Source organism: Monopterus albus, unplaced genomic scaffold (assembly GCF_001952655.1).
Source record: "Monopterus albus unplaced genomic scaffold, M_albus_1.0 scaffold21.1, whole genome shotgun sequence".
Lineage (NCBI taxonomy): Eukaryota > Metazoa > Chordata > Actinopteri > Synbranchiformes > Synbranchidae > Monopterus > Monopterus albus.
The window spans coordinates 2,883,423-2,903,148 of NW_018127901.1; the positions used below are offsets into that span (position 1 = coordinate 2,883,423).

Below are 19,726 nucleotides of genomic sequence, written 5' to 3' on the forward strand. Positions count from 1 at the left end.
GTTTTATATTTTATGATTATTGGGTTATGGTTTAGTAGTGCTCTGTCGGTTTTAGTATTGTTTTTAGTGTATAGTTATCCTTATTTTGTGCAGCACTTTGGGCTCCCCAAGTTGTAAAGTGCTATATAAATGATGTTTATTATTATTATTATCTTGTTCACTTGCCTACAAAGGGAGAACTTTGTCCATCACACCAAGAGCCACTGTACCAGAGTCAAATTCCTTGTGTGTCCAACACACCTGGCCAATAAAGTTGATGATGATTCTGTCCAGCATGTCGAACTAATCTTCTCAGTTTGGTCTTAGCAAAAGGAGCAGTAATCCACATTACCGTCTTACTGTATGTATGTTTTTGTGTTTTACTGGACATATGTTCAAATCTGTGCATTTCAGCCAGCTGCGAAACAGATGTTTTGTTTTCGGTGGCGTGGTCTTCAGATACAGTCAATGAAGGGAGGCTGTAGGGACAGGAGCACTAAAAGCCACTTAGCATAGTGGCTGATGAATCACAATAATCACCTTTACTTGGCCAAGTATGTTACACACAAGGAATTTGTTTGTGGTTTAGAACTGAGGCAGCCATCTGCGGCGCCAACTCAACCAATGTCTCTAACCATTGGAGGCAACTTGGGGGTTCAGTGTCTTTCCCAAGGACACTTTGGCATGTGGACTGAGATTCGAACCTCCTACCCTCCGGTTTGGAGACGTCTGCTCTACCCACTGATCCACAGTCACCCCCATGAATGTTGTTGAACAACCTGTGACAGTGATTATGACCAAAATCAGTTTTGGTGACAACTTTCCCAGTCGGACAGTTTGGTCACAAAAACAGGATCAAACATTCTTTTAAAGCTGTCGGTCACTTTGCTGCCTTATAAATCCACTTCCCTCCACGCTCCATCACCTGTTTGTTTATTACAGCTGTATATCAGAGGTACCTGACTTCAGATTGTAACTTATCTTCTGTCTCAACTATGTTATGAGCAACGTCTCAGGCTGATATATAGAACAGAACATTGTAGTGTTTCAGACTGAAATAATATTTATCACCATATTGTTTTTGGTTACGACACGTGTTACCAGATGAACTGATTAGAAAACAGACTTCAGAGCCGCAGCCATTTAGGATATTCCTTTTTTCCTCTCTGTTGATTTCACCTTTGTCAGAACCTGGTGATTTATCCCACACACACTATCTATAGCATGGCCCTCCCTTCTGCACACGGGGCTCTGTTTTGTTGACTAACTCTTCGGTTTAAAAATGACTTCCACTCTGGAAATAGCGATAACAAACTGTGGCTGTCAAATGAAACCCTCCAGAGCCCGGTTTCGGTGATGACCCTGAGCAGAGATCTTCATATTAAAGCTTAGATTAAAGGTTAGAGTCATTGCTGGCATGAAATGAGTCTGTTATACAGTAGTTTTGTTTTTGTTATTGAAGCTGTTGAGATAGTCTGATTCTTATTAATACATTTCCTCAGATTTTTATTAATGATAGACGAGATATCGAGACAAAAGCTTCTTGATAAGATATTCCTCTGAGTTTATATGGATGGTTTCTGCTCCTCACACACACAATGCCTGTCGACAGACTGCACCAGAACTGGCTCGATGACTAACCCTTTCTATAATGAGGTTTCCATCCTGAATGCAGCATCCACATATTACTCATCAGAGCTCACGTTGCTCCTTTTAGAGACGAAACAGGCTTTCGTCTCATAAAGACACATGCCTGAATCTGCCTCCTGAGCGGTGAATGAGCCTCTCATTAATGGAACATTGTGAAAGCTTCATAGGGCCATTTTACAACATGGAAGGGATGTTTTCCTGCTCGTAGAAGCAGTACCATGGAAATCAGCAGTATCTTTATGGCAGGTTTCATTCTAAAGGAGAATTTCACCAGTATGCATAGTGAAATATTGGATAATTTATTGATTAGTTGATTGAAAATTGACATCGTGTATTTCCAGCCTCTCAGTTGTGAAGATTTGCTATTTTTGTTTTATGTTGTTGCAAAGTAGGTTTTTTATGCTATTGGACAAGTAAAAAAATCAACAGATAAGCTGATACTGGGGCTGTACCTGGTTCAGAATTGTGTGCAATGATTGGACTATTCATCCTTTTATTTTCATATAAACTGTCAGAAAATCAATTGGCATGAATGTCTGATGATGTCAACCACATTAACATAGGCATTCAAATGCAAAGGAGTGACTGGAACATATTTATGAGCGTTTAAAAATCAATAGAAGACAGCTGTGTATGATGCAAGTTTCAAACTGTGGCCTGTTTGAACGACCCGGCTGCCACATGTTACAGCTGCACAGGCCAGGTTTTATTCAGAGACATGGTTACACCCTGCTTTAGGCTATCAGCAGGTTTGTGCTTCTCTCATCATTAACCACCAGCACACAGTTTTATGTTTAGGATGTGTGCCAGCTTGCACTGCTAGAGAATATAAAAATATATTTATGGTTCTTATTCATGATTCCTCATTGAAATGTTATCTCTGCACATTTTTGTTAGGTGGCGCTGTCTGTGGCTGCAGAGTTCTGGGAGCAGGGAGACCTGGAGAGGACGGTGCTGCAGCAACAACCCATTGTAAGGATACAGAGAGGGAGCACAATGAACGCTAGGCAGAGAAAGGTTTGAGGGACGGGTGGAGGCAGTAAACATTCTGAAGGCCTGAAGGGAGGTTTTCCTCCCCACTGTCGCCAAGTGCTTGCTCAAGGGGGATTTGTTGGGTTTTCCCTATGTAATAATATTGATAACAGTAAGGTCTAGACCTTAGTTTGTAAAGTGTCCTGAGATGACTTTTGTTGTGATTTGGCGCTATACAAATAAAATTTGATTTGATTTGAAGCACAGACGCTGAAACCCCTCGAGCTCCGGTGGTGCTGCTTGTTTTTTCCTTATAAATGCCCCTAATGTATATTCTTCAAAGGTGGATTTCCCCTTTGAGAATGTCTACAGTATAATTTACTGAAGACTCTGTGGGTAGGTAGGATCACAGCGGGAACTAAGAGGACCTCATTACCTTTGACAAACCTTAGTATTATATTTTATCCCATGGAAACATTTGATATTTTCCCCTTGTTGGTTACAAGTATAATCTGGACAAACTTTTCAGTGAATTTGGATTTTGCATCATTTTTGTTTCTCATGCGTATTTACTTTCTTCTTTTTTTAATCAGTTTGTGCCGGTAAGCTGAAGGTTGAGAGGAGGAGATAGAGGATATGGTGGGTGGGCAGGAATGATGGGAATTAAGGCAGGACAAGTCTGTCCTTGGGGTTTCAAGCAGGAAAGACAGGAGAGCGGAGGAGAAGGCGACAGAAACACAAAATGAAAAGACAGATTTAGTTCCCTGTGGCGGCGGCGCTGAGCGATGAACAGGCCATTATGTGGAGCACCGATACAGAAAGAGCGGTCACTGTGGCCCTAACCCAGCCGACCGGGCGCCTCAGCCTCGTGTCTCTCCCCTCACTCTTTCATTCCCTCGTGCCCTCGAAACACTTGAGAAGCACCATCCCACACACTCTTGCCTCAAATAATAGCATGTGTGTCAGCAGGGAGGACTTCATTTTGATCAGCTGGTATTTTCCCACCAGTCGATTCTGTGATTCACAGTGGAAAGACTTTGCAGAGGCTGCGACACTTGAGCTATTTTATCAGGAAATGTAGGTGGGCAATTTCACCAGCAATTACAGCCAACGTGAACTTTCTCACAGTTCTGACAGGTCTTTACAGCCCAGTGTGCTGCTCAGACTTATGTCTGTATGTGGCTGTGGCTGCTCATGTGAAGCTACTGCACAGGATTCAGTCGACCTTTATTATATAGTGAGGAGCTAGAGCCGTCTTTTATAAGCAGGTAAAATTTGAGTATACTTTTTATAACTGTAAATTGCTCAAACAATGTTTATAACAACGTTCTTCCTAATTGAGGGAAGTTGTCTCCCCACCACATAATGCACAAAGACGTCACAAGTCTGCCGTCGGCTTCAGAGCAGTGTCCCTGGGACTGGGAGGGCACTGGCGCTGTGTTCAAGGATGATGTCGGATTATGGTTCTTGTTACTATTGCTAACTCTGAGAGACGAGACAGTCCAAGTAACTTCAAAACAGTGCTGATTTATTCAAAGGATCACAGGTAAAATTAACATTACATGCTCAGGTATCTTCCACCTCCAAACTGCTCACAGGCAGATGTAAGATGAAAGACCCTGAACCCACCAGGCCTATACATTATATCCCCTCGGTTGGGCTAGCCCCATACTACACAGAAACGTCAACCGAGACGTCTCTGTTACCTGCTTTGCAGCTGGTCATAGCAGTAGTCAAAACATGAAGCAAATCAATGTGTGTGTGTCTGTTGATTAAGTGGTGTGTAGCTAAAAACATTCTCACGACCTCTAGTAACATGTCGTGACTTAAACATAAGAACATATTATGGCTAAGGCTACAGTTATACACATCATAATAATATTAAACATCCTGTCTGCTGACAGTCATCAACTCTTCTCTCTAGTTATCCTTGACCAGATGTACCCTGTAGAAACTCATAAGCATGACTAAGCATTTAACAGTCTAACTAGACATCCTATCTCCACTAAACATTTCTAATACATAAAGTATCTATCCAATTTCTATCTGACTAAAAATACCTAACAATGATCTGCTAATTCCAGTTTTCTTGTTCTTTCTACTTGAGTCTGAACCTATAAAATTAAAAGCTGATGGCCCTGAAACACATTTCTACCTTTATTTTAAAACTATTCGTCTACAGTATGTTTACTGTCTGCAAACAACAGGGTGATAATCAAGTCAGAAACTACAAAGATGATTTTGTATTTATTTATGGCTGTTGGATCGATTCACATATTATTTAGGTGGTGTTATGGTGGCTACACCTTGGGTGGTGAAGCAGATTTTATGCTCGTTTAAACCATAAAAATAGCCGGTGTCTGCATTGTTCACTGTTAAAGTTGTAACGTCTTGATACAGCGGGGGTGTTGACCAATATGTTCTCGATCTCTCTCTTCCAGCCGATGATGGACAGAAACAAAGCAGATGAGCTGCCGAAGCTTCAATGTGGTTTCATCGACTTTGTCTGCTCGTTTGTGTACAAGGTCAGAAATCACACCACCCCAACATACACCGACATCCACTGCTGATTCCCTCTAACACTGATTGCAGTGAACACCTGCAATTGGCTAAACTGTAGGTAAATCTACATGCTGCTGTGTTTGAACAGCTCTCTGGGAGTTGATGGCATTTTTTTTCCAGATGAGCCATAATTGCGCCATGTAAGGCTTACTATTATATTTGATTTATTCAGTGCTAACAAAGCTGTATTGATTTCATGTTATTTCCAGGAGTTCAGCCGTTTCCATGTGGAGATCACCCCCATGCTGGAGCGCCTAATGAACAACAGGAAGCAGTGGAACGCCCAGAAAGAGCAGCACGAGGCCAAAGTGGCCGCCATCGAGGCGGCCAAGAAAGCCAAGGAGGAGGAAGCTGTAGCAGCCAGACAAGGTAGGAGGGTTTCGAACACACAGAGAATACATTACTCTGTTGATTTTATGAGGGATGTAAGTGGCTCTCAGCCTAAACAGTGCCTGTGTCAATTCTGCTGGACATCGGAGTGAGAAATATATGCAACAGAAGAACACATATAGAAACTGTAAAAGGTTATGAATGCTTTTTTCATGGTGTCACTGTAAATAATAAAAATAACTTCTTTGTTTTTCCCTTTCTCCCTTTCTTTCCTTTCTTCCTCCCTCCATCCTGCAGCGAGTGCAGCCCAGTCACAGTCAAAGACCTGTACTCTCAGCTAGAGATGCTACCATAGTGCCACCTTGCTTGGTCCACATAGTTGCTGACAGACATCTCTAGCTTCAAAATACCTGTTAGAATTGTGTCTTGCTGGTGCATTTACTGAAATTTGACTTTTTCTCTGTTGCTTTCCTTCTGCACTGCTTCTTCCTGTCGACCCTTTGATGCTGTACTGCTCATGTGCTTGATGATGTGTTCATAGGTTGTGGGAAGCTCCAGCATTAGAGAGCGAGCTATCAAAAAGCTTTACATGCAGCAAGCGTATGTAAAATGATTGGAAATGTAATGTTCTGCTCACATGTCAACTTAAGCATTGAAGAATATCAGCTATTTACAATACAAGCCTTGTCAATACACTAACAAGACAGTTTCTAAAAGTCAGTGTTACAATGCAAGTGTCTTCAAAGTGATCGAATGCTGAACTGGTACCACAGAAAATGTTACACAGTCTGTTGAGGAGCTAATGGGTCATTCCATGGAAACTGTTCATTTGGTGTCCCCAACATTTAAAGGCAAAAACTAGGCAGTATAAAACAAATAATACTGTTTTCAGTGGTTGAAGACATAAATTCAAGTGTACTTATTAGCATGAAGTAAAATACAATTAAATAACAGAATTAGTTTTTCTATACTGTCTCTATTATTATACTGTCATTTTCTAGGGTCCATTTCTCATTCATCGGTAGTAACACTAAACATTTCATACATTTCAGACTTGTTTTTAAGAACAGTTACTTCTGTTTTTATGGCAATGTGTTGATAAAATCATTTTAAACAACATAACATAGTAACATCACTAAGAGGAAATGACAATTTTAGGGTTTGAAGAAGACAAATTCAAATGCTCGTGAGATTGGATTTTCTTTAGAACATCTTCTGGTACATTTTTTTTTTTAAACCTTGTTTGTCAAGCATGACATGTCCACCTTGCCAACTCAGAAAACATGGGGAGAAAATTTAAAAATGAAATTCTCAAAATGAATTTGTATAAAAACATGAAATTTTTATTTAGCTGCATCCTGAGTGTGGTGGCCCGTTTATTGTCCTGTGACGGGGTGGAACAAACCAACTCGGACATCTTGATACAAGGTGTAAATAATAATAATAAAAAAGTTGTTTGTTTTATTTTAGCTGTAATATATCCTTTGTGCTGTAAGTCATGTTTATGATTTAAATTTCCAAGGTCCAATCTGTGTAGTTTCCATGGATTGACTCACATGGAAACCATCGATTTGTTCCTTTATTACTCAGTTTAAAGTATTTCTGATGTTTGCTAGTGGGGTTTCTGCAGAAACCTGAATCTGTCTCTCCTGATTAATCCTAATACTGATGTGTCTGCTCAGGCATCTTCATGCTTTAAGACAGTATTTATTATCAATAGACTCGACAAAATGTTACAAATTCTGAATCCAAAATCCAGTCTAGGCTTTTGAAGGTATGAGAGAAGCTTCACTTGAGTCCTTGACTGAATAAGTTCAAGACAGTTGTCTGTCTGAGGCAAATGTATAAACGACAGTCAGTAAACTGTAGTGTTTGGATAGTGAATCAGCATTTATTCTGTTTTTGGCTCATGCTTGTGCTATTAGCTGTGTTGACATGTTTGTCTACATGATGTCAAATGGTCCAAATGCAGAACTTTGTAATGCAGATCAATGATGCTGATGTTTAGTGTTGTTCAGTTACTGGTTTGTGACTGACAGTTATTTCTGCTTCTGTAGATTAAAATCCATTCCACGATCGAACTGGAACTTTTTAGTGTTACCACCTTCCCCGTGTGATATGTTATGTTAAGGTTTGTATATACTATGAACTAGGTCCTCACATTCAACACATGCACAACGTATTTAGTTGTAGTTAACAATGAAAACATTTTGCAGAGATTAGTAAAGATGTGATGCTCTTTTCAAACTGACAGAAACTCTGGTGTCTGTTTTTAATGAGTTGCAGAGATTAGTAAAGATGTGATGCTTTTCAAACTGAATAACTCTGGTGTCTGTTTTTAATGAACGGTGTCTGTGTGTGGCGTTTTATTTGCATCCCACTTAGTGTAATGTGTGTTGGTCTCTGCTCTCTTTAATCCTGATGATGATTTGGCATTAGTTCCCTGTGGTATAGTATATTTTGTTCATCAGAGATGTGCACATGTATGTAGTTCAGTGGAAATTACACCAGAAAACTTGTTGTGCATGTATATAGCATAGAAAGTGGTCAGTTTGCTGTGTGTGACAATCTGCTGCAGCTACATCTACTTCTGTGCATTTCAGCATGAAACCCTCAGATGTTTGTGTATGTTTGTAGCTGTTTCTATGTTATCAATGTTTGAATGCAGTTTTTTGTCAATTTCATTTCTAAGACAGGCTAGTCACACTTCCTCTGTAAGTTTACTGAACTCTCACTGGATTTGAATTTCCTGAGAGAATCTGTTTGGAGAGGTTTTGCTCTCTTTGGCCATGAGCTTTTACAACCCAGCAAGCATCTGACTGACAGTAGCGTGGAGGAGCAGGCCAAGTGTTGTGCCAAAGTTTATATCCTCAAAAACAGGTATCTCGCTGGACAAAACTATGAAAATCTTTCCTTCCCATGCCACAGTTGGTTCTACAGTTAGTCAGGCTATACATTAATCTGAGTTATTAAGTGCTTTTCTCCATCAATGGTACAAGAGAACCCAGTAAGCAGTGATTGACAAGTCTCAAAAAGGCTTTTAGACAGCGGGGATACATATTACATTATAATCACTATTGCAACAGACGTTTAATTACTGTGTTCAAGATGTAGCTCATGCTGGTTCAGTCATGTTGAAATAATAGATGTAACCTACTGTAGGTGTCTGCACAACATTTTAACCACATTTAGCTTGTGTTGAACACATAGTGGTTGCTCACATGTCTTTTGACCTGCCAATTACCAAATGCGTGTTTACTGAGAGCAGGTCACAGTGAGGGCAAAGTAGGGTACACCGTGTTGGAAATGATAGGGCAAACAAATCCTACTACTCAAAACTAAAGCCCCAGCACTAGACTGGTATGAGGCGATGTTAGAATTCCAACCAATCTCTTTTGAATGTACAGTAAATAATCAGTGCTGTTCTTACAAAACTGATGCATGCAGCAGCTGAGTAAAAGCAGAAATATTTTGCAGCACACAAGTTGATGTTTTCACTGTGCAACATGCAAATATTTGTTCAAGTAAATATCTGGATACTGGCTGTGTGAGAGTGACAGAACTGGGTGAGTCAGAATTTGTCAGCCGCGCTAATGCAGGATTGATGCAAGAAACAAAAAGCCTTCACACTCTCAAAGATAAATTCATTCTTAGCTTAAAAAAAATCACATGGCTGAGAAACACAGACGTTGTGGCATAGCTGCCGCCTTTAGTGCCAGCTTCCCTAGGCATTTGCATGTTGTTTGTGTGTGTGTGTTTATGTACACACTAGGTAATTGTCCCACCTAGAGCCACACATAATATTGTTACAAAACACAACACAATGCCAGAGTGGGATAATCAAGGCTGATTGTCACTGGAGCCCCAGTGGGGGGCTAAATTCACCACCGCCCATCCCTCCCTCCCCCACAGGCTGTAGTAATATAACAAGAGCATGGCTACATAATCTGTGTGTGTCGTCACTGGGGTATGACGCAAGTCCCCATGATGTAAGGACATGTTGGGAGCTCAAAGGACTGCCGTATACGGTTGCGATGATCACTGGAGCTTATGAAGCTTGGCTCTGACGCAGCGACAACCCGTGACTTCAGACAGAGGGAGAGGCAGAGCAGCCGCTGCATTTCACCCAGTGAGCCTGCAGGAAGGGAGCTTTAGCCTTGTTCTCGCAACAATCAGGAGGAGTCGTGACTGCGGAGCTGCCAGCCTGCAAGCCACAGTGGAGAGAGCGATGCAGGACTATTTATAGGACAGCTATGCATGGGTCTGCTGCACTTTCCAAGCAGGGGACATCAGTTGACTAGTTTGCTCAGGCTTTTTTGTGCTGACACCTACATGTTTTACCTACCTGAATTTTTTACAGTAGGTCACCTGTGTTTCAGGTAGTTGCAGTGTGGGTGTCAGAGCTGCTTATTTCCACCATGAGTTACTTTCTGTAGTAAACCCATGATATCCAGTCTCTTCCTTTGTTTCCTTTCAAGATTCCAATGATCACTCTAGCCACTTTAACAATATAAGTTATATCATATACTTGGACACTGAGAGACGATAGCCCCTGGACACAGACATGTAAAAGGCCCCTACCTCTGTTTTAGTTCATTTTTACTTCTTTTGTATGTCTTTGTGGTTGTTTTTGTCATTTGGCATATTTGATATGCTGACCTTGGTATCTTTTCTGTCTCTAGGAATTTTGTCTCTTTTTAGTGGCTTTGTAGTTAATTTTCATACCTTTTTCACATTTTGTAGTCATATGGCTCACTTTCCATCAGAAAGGTTAGCAGTCTTATCACGGCCCGTTGGTCTAGGGTAGGCCCGTTCAGTAATCCACTCATGATCATATACATCTTGTCAGCTTGTTCTAATCGTAACTGGATTCCCTTTCTACTCACTGTCAAATGGGAATATTCTTCTATTGTGCATTATTTTGGAAATTCTTTCCTAAAATGTAGTGTTGTCTTTGGGAACTGTACATCTGCTTTAAAATGTAAGTTAAAATCCTGTAGGCTTGAACAGCTTGTGGCTACAGAATGTGAGTTTGTAACAAAACAGTCAGAAATTTTCAACCTATTCATTAAAACCAGAGGTCAGTGTTTGGAAGCCATCGCTATGTGTATCACAGGGGGTCGGAATTGAACGGTTATCAGTGTGTTTCACGGGGTGACCTTTGCCCTGAGCTGTCTGCAGTGTGTTGTTGTTGCTGTCTGAGCTCAGCTGCAGCCCCAGAGACACCGCTCACTGTGACTGACATCAAAGCTTCACTTCTAAAATGAATTGGTTACAAAGCAGTGTAAAGAACGCCTTTCTCCTTCTGAGAATGTGTCATCCATCTAATTATAGAAAAGCTAGCTCCTGCAGAGTGTGCAGAATGAATAATGGCTGCATTTATAGCAAGAACACAGCACACAGCTTGTAGAGCATAGTATGGTATATTCTTGTCTTGTGCAACACAGTACTGTCATATTTTTGCATCACTTGCTCCTCCTGAAAAACGCCCAAGCTGGAGAGCATGACTTCCTGTGACAACCAGAAACGGTGAGTTGTCATTATCTGTGACATAACTGCAAAATGCACAGTTTTTAACTAGCTAATGTTGATGTTTGTTGCATCTTTGCTCCTTTAGTTTGAACATAGGCAATGTAAACATTGCCGTTCTTAATGTGATGACACCTGTGGCCTATTCACAAGTCACCCACTTTGGAAACCACTGCCCTGAAGAGCTGTTGGATTTCTGGCAGGTCAGAAATTCTGGTCAACTATCTTGCAGTTTGAGCACTTCCACGATGAAGTATAGTGAGCTTTTGTATTGTATAGAAGTATTCCACATGTTGTGGCTAAAACTCCGGACTGAATCTGCTGTGGTATGAAGCAGAATTTCACTGCAGACTTCTCTCTTTTTGTCAGACACCACTGGCTTGTCTAATTAACACTGCTGCAATCTCGGCAGCAGCAAATAAACAGAGGTTATGAGATTTATTGGAGGGAATAGGGGTGTCTGTCTCTGTCAGCCCTGTGATAGACTGGCAACCTGTCTGGGGTGTAACCCTCCTTTCCACCAGTACTGGCTGGGATCCAGTCCCCTTGTGACCCTCTACAAGGATAAATGGTGTGGAGAATGGATGGATGTCCCTGTCAGAGTTAAGCTGAAGCTCGTGGGGGCGACACTGTGTGTATAATAACTCTGCACCACACTGCAGAGCAGCTGTTTGCTGCAGTCACGACTGCCCCACAGAAACAACCAAACAGAGGACGGCTGGACAGGAAATGGCTGACAGGACAATTTCTAATCCTCTTGTTTCTACTCTGACTTTGGGCCGTACCATTAATCAATAAAGTTAAAAAAGAAAAGGTTAACACTTTACAAATGGCTGTTTTAACCACATGAATAAATGTAATAATCTAACTGCAGTTAGAATGTTATGCAGTTTGGGGCGGCTGTGGCTCAGGAGGTGGAGCGGGTCGTCTCCTAACTGGAGGGTTCGATTCCCGGCTTGTCCAGTCCACATGTCGACGTGTCCTTGAGCAAGTCACTGAACTCCCAGTTGGTGATTACACTGAGTGTTTGTGAGTGCGAATCCAAGCAAGTAGTGTGAAAGCGCTTTGAGTGTGCTGCAATGCATAGAAAAGCGCTACACAAGTATAAGAGCGTTTAGCATTAGTTCATACACTGAGCTGGGGGTTTATTAGGGACACCTAGCTAGAACTAATGCAGCCTAATACAACAGTTGTCTATTAGAGTCAGTATCAGCCCGGTGTGTTGGACTCTCTGTGTGGATGTACAGTGTCCTTCTGTAAAGCAACGAGTAGACAAGTAAACAAGATGAGACTGAGAACAACAAGAGAAAATGTGCAAACAAGAAAAAACAATGTGTATGAGGAAAATAAATAGTAAAGTACTTATAGAAATATATCTACACGCAGTTTACACAGAGTTTTTCAGACAGATATATGCAAAGGTGTAATTACCTAGGGGGGTTGTTCTGATGAAGTGTTCATCAGAGTGACGGCCCAGGGGAAGAAACTGTCCTCATGTCTGGTTGTTTTGGCGTACAGTGACCTGTAGCGCCGTCCAGAGGGGAGGAGTTTGTGTCCAGGGTGTGAGGGGTCTGCAGAAATCTTCTCTGCCCTCCTTCTGACCCATGAGGTGTACAGGTCCTCCATGGAGGCCAGGCTGGCACCAATGGTTCCTCCTGAAGTCCACTGTCATCCCCACTGTTCTGAGCATGTTCAGCTCCAGGTTGTTGCGACCGCACCACAGGACCAGCCATTCAACCTCCCGTCTGTAGGCCGACTCATGACTGTCTCAGATGAGACCAATGACTGTTTGGTTGTTAACCTGTACTTGTGTGTTGGAGATTCTACAGGATTATAGATTGTAAGACGCATTGCTATGAGCCATTATGTCTGTTGATGAAGAAGTGAGCTGTGTTTAAATTTGAGTTCGTAGTGAGCAGCGGGCTCTACCAAGGCTGGTCACTGATTCTGTTTGTGATATACATGGAGAGAATCTACTACTCAGCCAAGGAATGGAGGGTGTACACTTTGGTAATCTCTGGGTTGTATCTGCTTTTTGTAAGCATGTAGTTCTGCTAGTTTCATTGGGCTATGACAATAGATAGTGATGCTAAGAGTGAGCTGTTTGTGTGTTTGCTCAGAGGTGACCGTAAGAGCGTAGCTTAAGGTTTTATTGCATCATAAAGTCATGGTGGAAGGGGAAAAAAAAGCATAAAAATGTTAATTTGCCAGTTTATGCTCCAACCCTTTCAGCCACGGGGCAGAATGCCTGGCGTCTTTAATCAGAGAGCACTGCATTGTTCAAAAGTCACTTGTAGTGCCAGGCCAGATGAAAGTTTCCACTGAAATGTACATGTATAGCTCTACACAATTTAGCTGCTTTCTGATCATTACCTCTACCAAGGGAGGTTTGTTTGTTTCACAGCATAACTCAAAAAGTAATGAGTTGATTTGGGTGAAGGTTTTTGGGGAGAGAGGGTACGGTCCATGGAACAGCTGGATTTTGGTGCTAATTCATATCATCGATTGGATGCAGGATTTTTATTTTATGGATTCTTCGCCACAGGTGCGCTTGACCGCTGTCCTGGCGTGATGCAGTTCATCTCAAATGAGCCCACGGAGAGGGCAGAAGAGGGCGGCTTGTGAGCAGTGAATAGCACCTGACACACCCACTGTTGCTGTTTGTGGTTAAAATGACAACCAGTGGGGTCATACCAGCTGTTTAACTAACGACTAACTTCTGCTGTTGACCGAAGATCATTTACGTAAACAGGCATCACACTAACTCCATTGAATGATCAGAGTGAACTGAGTATTTCTCAACTATCAGCTGATCTCACGTCTACGTACAATGAGAATGTAGCATATTCTGTGGGGTGGTGTTTACGCAAATAGTCATGAAGAGCCGTCATCTTTTACATTGTTTTACATAAGGACAAATCTTTCATTAGCATTTAGTTTCTTTATCCCAAAGTACTACCAGATGAGCAACGTCGACATCACCCATCTCTAGTGTGAGCGTGATGGGAGGCCCGAGACTCGCTGTACTGCAGAGCGATGCTCTGTGCACAGGCATCATCAGTGCAGCCACTGACATGTGACTTGTGGTTTAGCCAAGCGGAAAATTGCCAGCAGCTTGTTAATAGGATGCTGTTTAACCAGGGGAAGACTAGAAAAGAGGAGTGTCCATCAGTGTGTGTGTGTGAAGCTGAACTTCTCCGTGTAAGTTTTCAAATGTAAGATGAGTAAGTCAGAGAAACTGAAGTTATTGTTCACTGCTGATACCAGAGAGATGCCTTGTTGCAGAGGCAAGTAACAAAACAAACATAACATTATACAAATATTAACAGATGTAATAACAAATGTGGTTTAAAAGCAGTTAGGTTTTTTACTGCTTCAATAAATCAAGCCCCTGTAGACGACCATGCCTTCTCTGTAGCAGCAGTGAGCTACAACTAAATCTTTGCTGTTTAATTTTCAGAAACAAAGTCAGCTCAGAGAATGTTGTTCATTTTATTCAAGGCAAATCAATGAATATATGTACTTTATACAGCATATGAGGAGCACGTCTCTACAGATTCATAATGTAAACAATCTCTGAAGAGAAATGTATTCAGTTTAAAAGGAAGCCGTAGTCTTCTGTTTTAAACTATTTACATGAGTTAAAATATAATTTATAACATCAGATACTTCCGCTTCTATGAAACTAGATTTTAACAATTCAAAAATACTGAAATGCCTTTGTCTCCACATTCTCAACACATATGAAATCACACAGAGCAGAGGGGGGGGGGGGAACAAAAAAGGACATCCAAACTAAGTGCCTTATAAATAAAAAGAAACACAAAATAAAACAAACGTATGTAAAAATATAAAATCTCACTACCAGAATTTTGTTTTTACCAAAAACTACATTAAAAAATCATTTGTGAGTTTGATAGTATGATGTCAATAGACAATGAAATCAATCATGATGAAAAACAGTAAAAACGATGTATGCCCTTATGTCAAAATATTTTCTTCCACCAAAAAAACAAACAAAAAAACCTGCTCACATTTATCACGTTGACAGTCCCTACTATGCCTATTTGACATCACTGTTGCCATCAGGTTTGACAGATTACCCATTAGCTCGTGTATTATACAGCTGTTGATGTTGAAATGCGACACAACCATTGACGGGTCCTACAGGACGTGGAATCTGAATCAGGCCGGTGTTTGTTGCGGTAGGGCCAGTTTGATGGCGTAGCTAGTTGATACATTGTTTTCCCGGCTAAAGAAACAGTAAGCAACATAAAAACATAAGGATTGTTTTAGTGGGCCATGGCATCTGAAACATGACATCTAGAAAACAGAATGTGACACGGCCGCTTTTTCATGAGCCGTTATGAGCCACAATCTTTTTGTTAAAGTCGTCCTTATTGTTATTTGGTAAACTTGGTGATCAAGCTTGATGTTTCTTCTTGCCATTTGCCATTTTTCTGAGAGTGGAACGAAAGGTATTGCATTCTTTTTGGAAGTTTTATTTATATATTAACTTTTTTGGATTCAATGTCCATCAACCTAGGACCTAGACCACGTGGACAGTGATATTATGTTGAGATGAGTCAACATATTCTCAAAACACTGAGGAGAATGGTCAACATCAAAGTTTTCTATAAGAAAGTATATAATCATCTAGATATCTACACAAACACACAAATATATATTCATATATATGTATATACCTTCTTGTAATATGGCTATTGAAAAAAAGTTTTAATTACATCAGTAATTATTTCATAATAAACCACGTTAGATTGGAAAGGAGTTGAAACGGTAATAATAAAAGCCAGTGGTAGCTTCTTTTCCTCTCGATTGGTTTTTAAGGCTTGCCATGATGAAGAATGGGGTCGTTCTGATGTCATTCGCCTCCACAATAATGGAGGCGCCCTCACAGGCACAGCAGCAGCCACCGTAGAAATCCCACATCATGCTGCTGCCAGTCACGCCCTTGAACTCCACTTCTGTATTTTCTCTTATTCTGCTCGAGGTAAAACTACTTCTCGTCTCTGTTCCCTTCAGGTGACGGAGAAATGTTTTTATTTATTTGTAAATTGAGTTCACGGACCATTATACCATTCTGCGACTTGTTACTGATTTAATCCAACTGCTTCATTTTTGGGATGAGGTAAAGGCGCAGCAGTGAAAATGGGATTTCTACAGTGTGTGTCCCTCATCAATCAGACGGGGTCAAACCAGCAACAACTTTGTTTTCCTCTTTCTCACTCCCACATTCCATTACCAGAGTCATACATGTAGAATTATTACCTGATACTTTAGTACATGTACTGTAAGTGTCCACTGCATGTTAAGACTTAACAAACCTGTGCACCAACAAAATGTGGTAATAACAGTTAACTGCTTCCTTTGCATAAGGAGAAAATATTGTGAACATATTTCACTACGTTATTTGTGCAAGAGTATATTGATCGGTTTTTTTATACACGTTATTTGTGAAGCAGCTGACCACATTCTTCCTGTAGCTTTGTTTTTGTGTTTAACAGCAGTCTACCTGCAGTACAGTAGCCTATTGAATCGACGGCTCACAGACTACACGTTGTAGTTCACCAACCAACCACACACTGTACATCATTACCTTGGTTAATCAAAGGCTGTTTTAAAGAAAAGATTATTATGTATTGCATCTCAAATTTCTTTATAAGAAAAAGTTATCAAAAAATATTTAGTCATTTCATAAACAGCAAAGAAATGGAACTTTCTATAGTGATAGTCTAAAGGGATGTGTTTTTGTCTTTCTTTTACAGACGTTCTGGACTCGGTGTGAAGTCATTTCAACGTAAGTTTTTCCCTTAATTTTCCTCTGTACTGAGCAAACGTGAACTCATTGGAACAAAACTGACCATATCCTGTCTGACTAGCAATACAAACACACATACACACACACACACTTTATGTTTACAGTGAGGCATAGTGCTATATACATATTATATATTCATATACTATAATTTCTTTTTTTATTATGTAAAACAGCACATTTTCTCACTTTTTAGTAGTATACATACTAAGCACAAATTATCGTTCAGTTGTTTGTGATTAGTTTTGTTACAGTTCATTTTTCCTTTTTATAAAAGTTTACACCTTATTTCTCAATCAGTATGTATAGCACTAAATCTTTAGTTTTGGACATCAGTGAGCCTGGAAGACATCGTCCGGTCTTCTAGGCCACGTCACTTGCTGTTATTTAAAAAAAAAAAAGCACTGAATAAGGCGTCTTTGTACTTAGTGTGCGTTCCTAAAAAAGTCAAAGGAGAGTTGAGAGATGTAAACATTCAATTTTTTGTGTGTTACCAAGGAGCTGAGTAGCTAGAGAAAAGACGAGGAAGATGATGTTTTTGGGGGGGGGGCTTGAAACAAAGCCTTGGACCCACAGAGAGACAGAAAGTGATAGCTAGAGTCGGACTGTGTTTTACTGAAATTCCTGGGCAAGTAGAGGAGAAACAGATGTCAGGAGGAATGAAAACAAGACAATGAGGACAAGGAGAGAAGATTGGGAATCACCTCCACGCGTTCTCAAGGACCAACCAGCCATCACCTATTAACTCCTCCCAACCTCTCCTCGCTGACCCGTAAGCACCAGCAGTGTCTGACTCAAACACAAGACGAAGACAAAACACTAAGCTTCACAAGGACACATGGTCAAGACTCCAAGAAAGGAACAAGCTAAAATCCATGATGTGGCAAGCGGAGGACAAAGACAGAGATTATTACCATCTGGAGGGGCTTAGTGGTAGGAGTCGTAGTATAAAAAGTAAAGCAAAGCCCTATACGAACCTTAACCGCCCATTAGTTGGGAAAACCCTCACACAGAGAACATTTCTGATGAAAAACAATGTAAAGGACGAGGGGAGAGCATCCAGTAGAACGAGGAAATCAGAAGACAGGGATGGATGGATGTGAGGTAGAGATGCTCAGCTCATACAGTACCTCCCGGAGGAGAAATCCAATTCTCAGCTGATTGCTCTTTTCGTTAATCCCCATCCCTTGCACATTGGTGCCGGTTTTGTCGCCATGGGATTGGCAGACTTGGAGGCTCTCTCCCTTTTCCTAGCATATTGCTACTGGCTGCATCAGGAATGTAAATTAGGCACTAGCCAGACTGCACTTCAAGCTAGAATCAGTCACATGCAGTCAACCGGATGGCTAGGCAAGTCTACTTGTAAAGCACCAAAAAGCTCCACAATCTTTGGGCAAGCAGAAATGGGGAATTAAACAGTGATTACATTCAGATTCTTGAATACATTCCACTTGAACCAACAAATTCATCTGCCTGAACCGATCCACGGATGGACTGTGAGTAGACCAAACGGATACTTTTGACACTCATCAAGCTAACCCAATGTCCAGTTCTCTGCTATGACTGAACTTCATGTGAAAGAAGTCTGAATTGGGATGGTCTCGACAAAGTGCATGCGATAGATCCATCTACCATTCATCCAGTATGGTGTTATAGTGTCAGTGGCTACCATCTTTATTTCCCCATTTTAGTCCTGCTTGCAGTCCAAATGTAAACAGTAACTGTTGCATTGGCTGTGCCATTTGGGGGTGTCATTAGGCTGCAGCCTTTAGCGGACACATGTTCAGTGGGACCCTTTCAAAGATACAGGTACATCAAGACCCATTTAGATGTGGAAAAATTACTTGGAACCAACTGATGAAGCACAAAGTTATTTTGTAAAAACTGGCTGTGCATTTTCTGAACATTTGTCAGTGGCTCAAGGTTTGGATAACCAAGAAGAAAGGAGGCAGGCCACCAAAGAACTTCTCGTCAATTAACCACCTATATTTTTGCATCAAAGAGAATTACTCCTGGGACCAATGGGCCTCATTCACTGATTGTTCTTAATTTCTTTCTTCTTCGATGTGTTCTTATTTGGGATTTGTTCTTGGTTAAGAATGTACACACTTTATTTTAAAATTCTATTATCCTTATCCTATTAATTTCTTTAAATGTCTTGGATATTGCCGCCTGTCTTGAGGCCACATCTGTGCCAGCATTTGACCAAGTTGTTCTTGGTTGTCTAGGACCCCATCTGAGGTCAGACATGGGACAGTTGACGGGGACCTGGATGCACACATGGATGTACACTCAGTTGATGGTACACCTGAAAGAGCCAGGTATGGACTTGATGCACTGGCCCAGTTTAGATAACTCTGAGCAAGCCTGTCCCCCTGCGCCATTTGTTTTTATGCCTCTGTGTCAGTAATAGCCATGACTTGGAGGCATTATGTTTTCAGATTGTCCATCCATACAATCTGCCCTGTTGTGAATGTAATATCTCTGAAACGCCTTGAGGGAGTTTCTTCAAATTTGGAACAAATGGCCACTTGGACTCAAGTGGTTAGAGCTTGGTGGTTACAGGTCAAAGGTCAGTGTGACCCTCGCGTTCATCTCATTCCCATGAATTTGACTGGTTGGTCAAGGCATACAACCATGAAGCGATAATTCTAGTTTGCCTCAGATTTGAGATTAAACTATTATCAGCCTTCTCCTTGTACAGCGCTGTAAGAGCATCCAGTGCCATCGTTTGTATTATTTTATATCCACTATTGATGCTGCTACATATGAGAGCTCATTTGCTGTTCTCAACTTCATAACTACCTGAGCTTTTCTTCAGTTTGGAGTCTGGTACTCCACCGTCTTTAGGCTTTCGTTTAGGCATTC

General features: G+C 41.1%; 1 protein-coding gene across 7 annotated transcripts in view; it reads left to right on the top strand.

Annotated features, from left to right (window-relative positions):
- The window catches only part of pde6a (phosphodiesterase 6A, cGMP-specific, rod, alpha), a 76,752-nt gene extending 57,032 nt beyond the window's left edge, over positions 1-19,720 (top strand). For 4 of the 7 annotated variants that reach the window (XM_020594016.1, XM_020594018.1, XM_020594019.1 and 1 more), the window contains 4 exons: positions 2,527-2,601; positions 5,043-5,126; positions 5,373-5,532; positions 5,791-6,909. In XM_020594016.1, the coding sequence (XP_020449672.1) occupies positions 2,527-2,601; positions 5,043-5,126; positions 5,373-5,532; positions 5,791-5,834 (363 nt within the window). In that variant the 3' untranslated portion in view covers positions 5,835-6,909. Of the gene's footprint in view, positions 1-2,526; positions 2,602-5,042; positions 5,127-5,372; positions 5,533-5,790; positions 6,910-16,808 lie in introns of those variants that run through there. The other 3 variants (XM_020594021.1, XM_020594023.1, XM_020594020.1) reach the window with 3 other exon arrangements.
- The last annotated feature ends 6 nt before the right edge of the window (positions 19,721-19,726 follow it).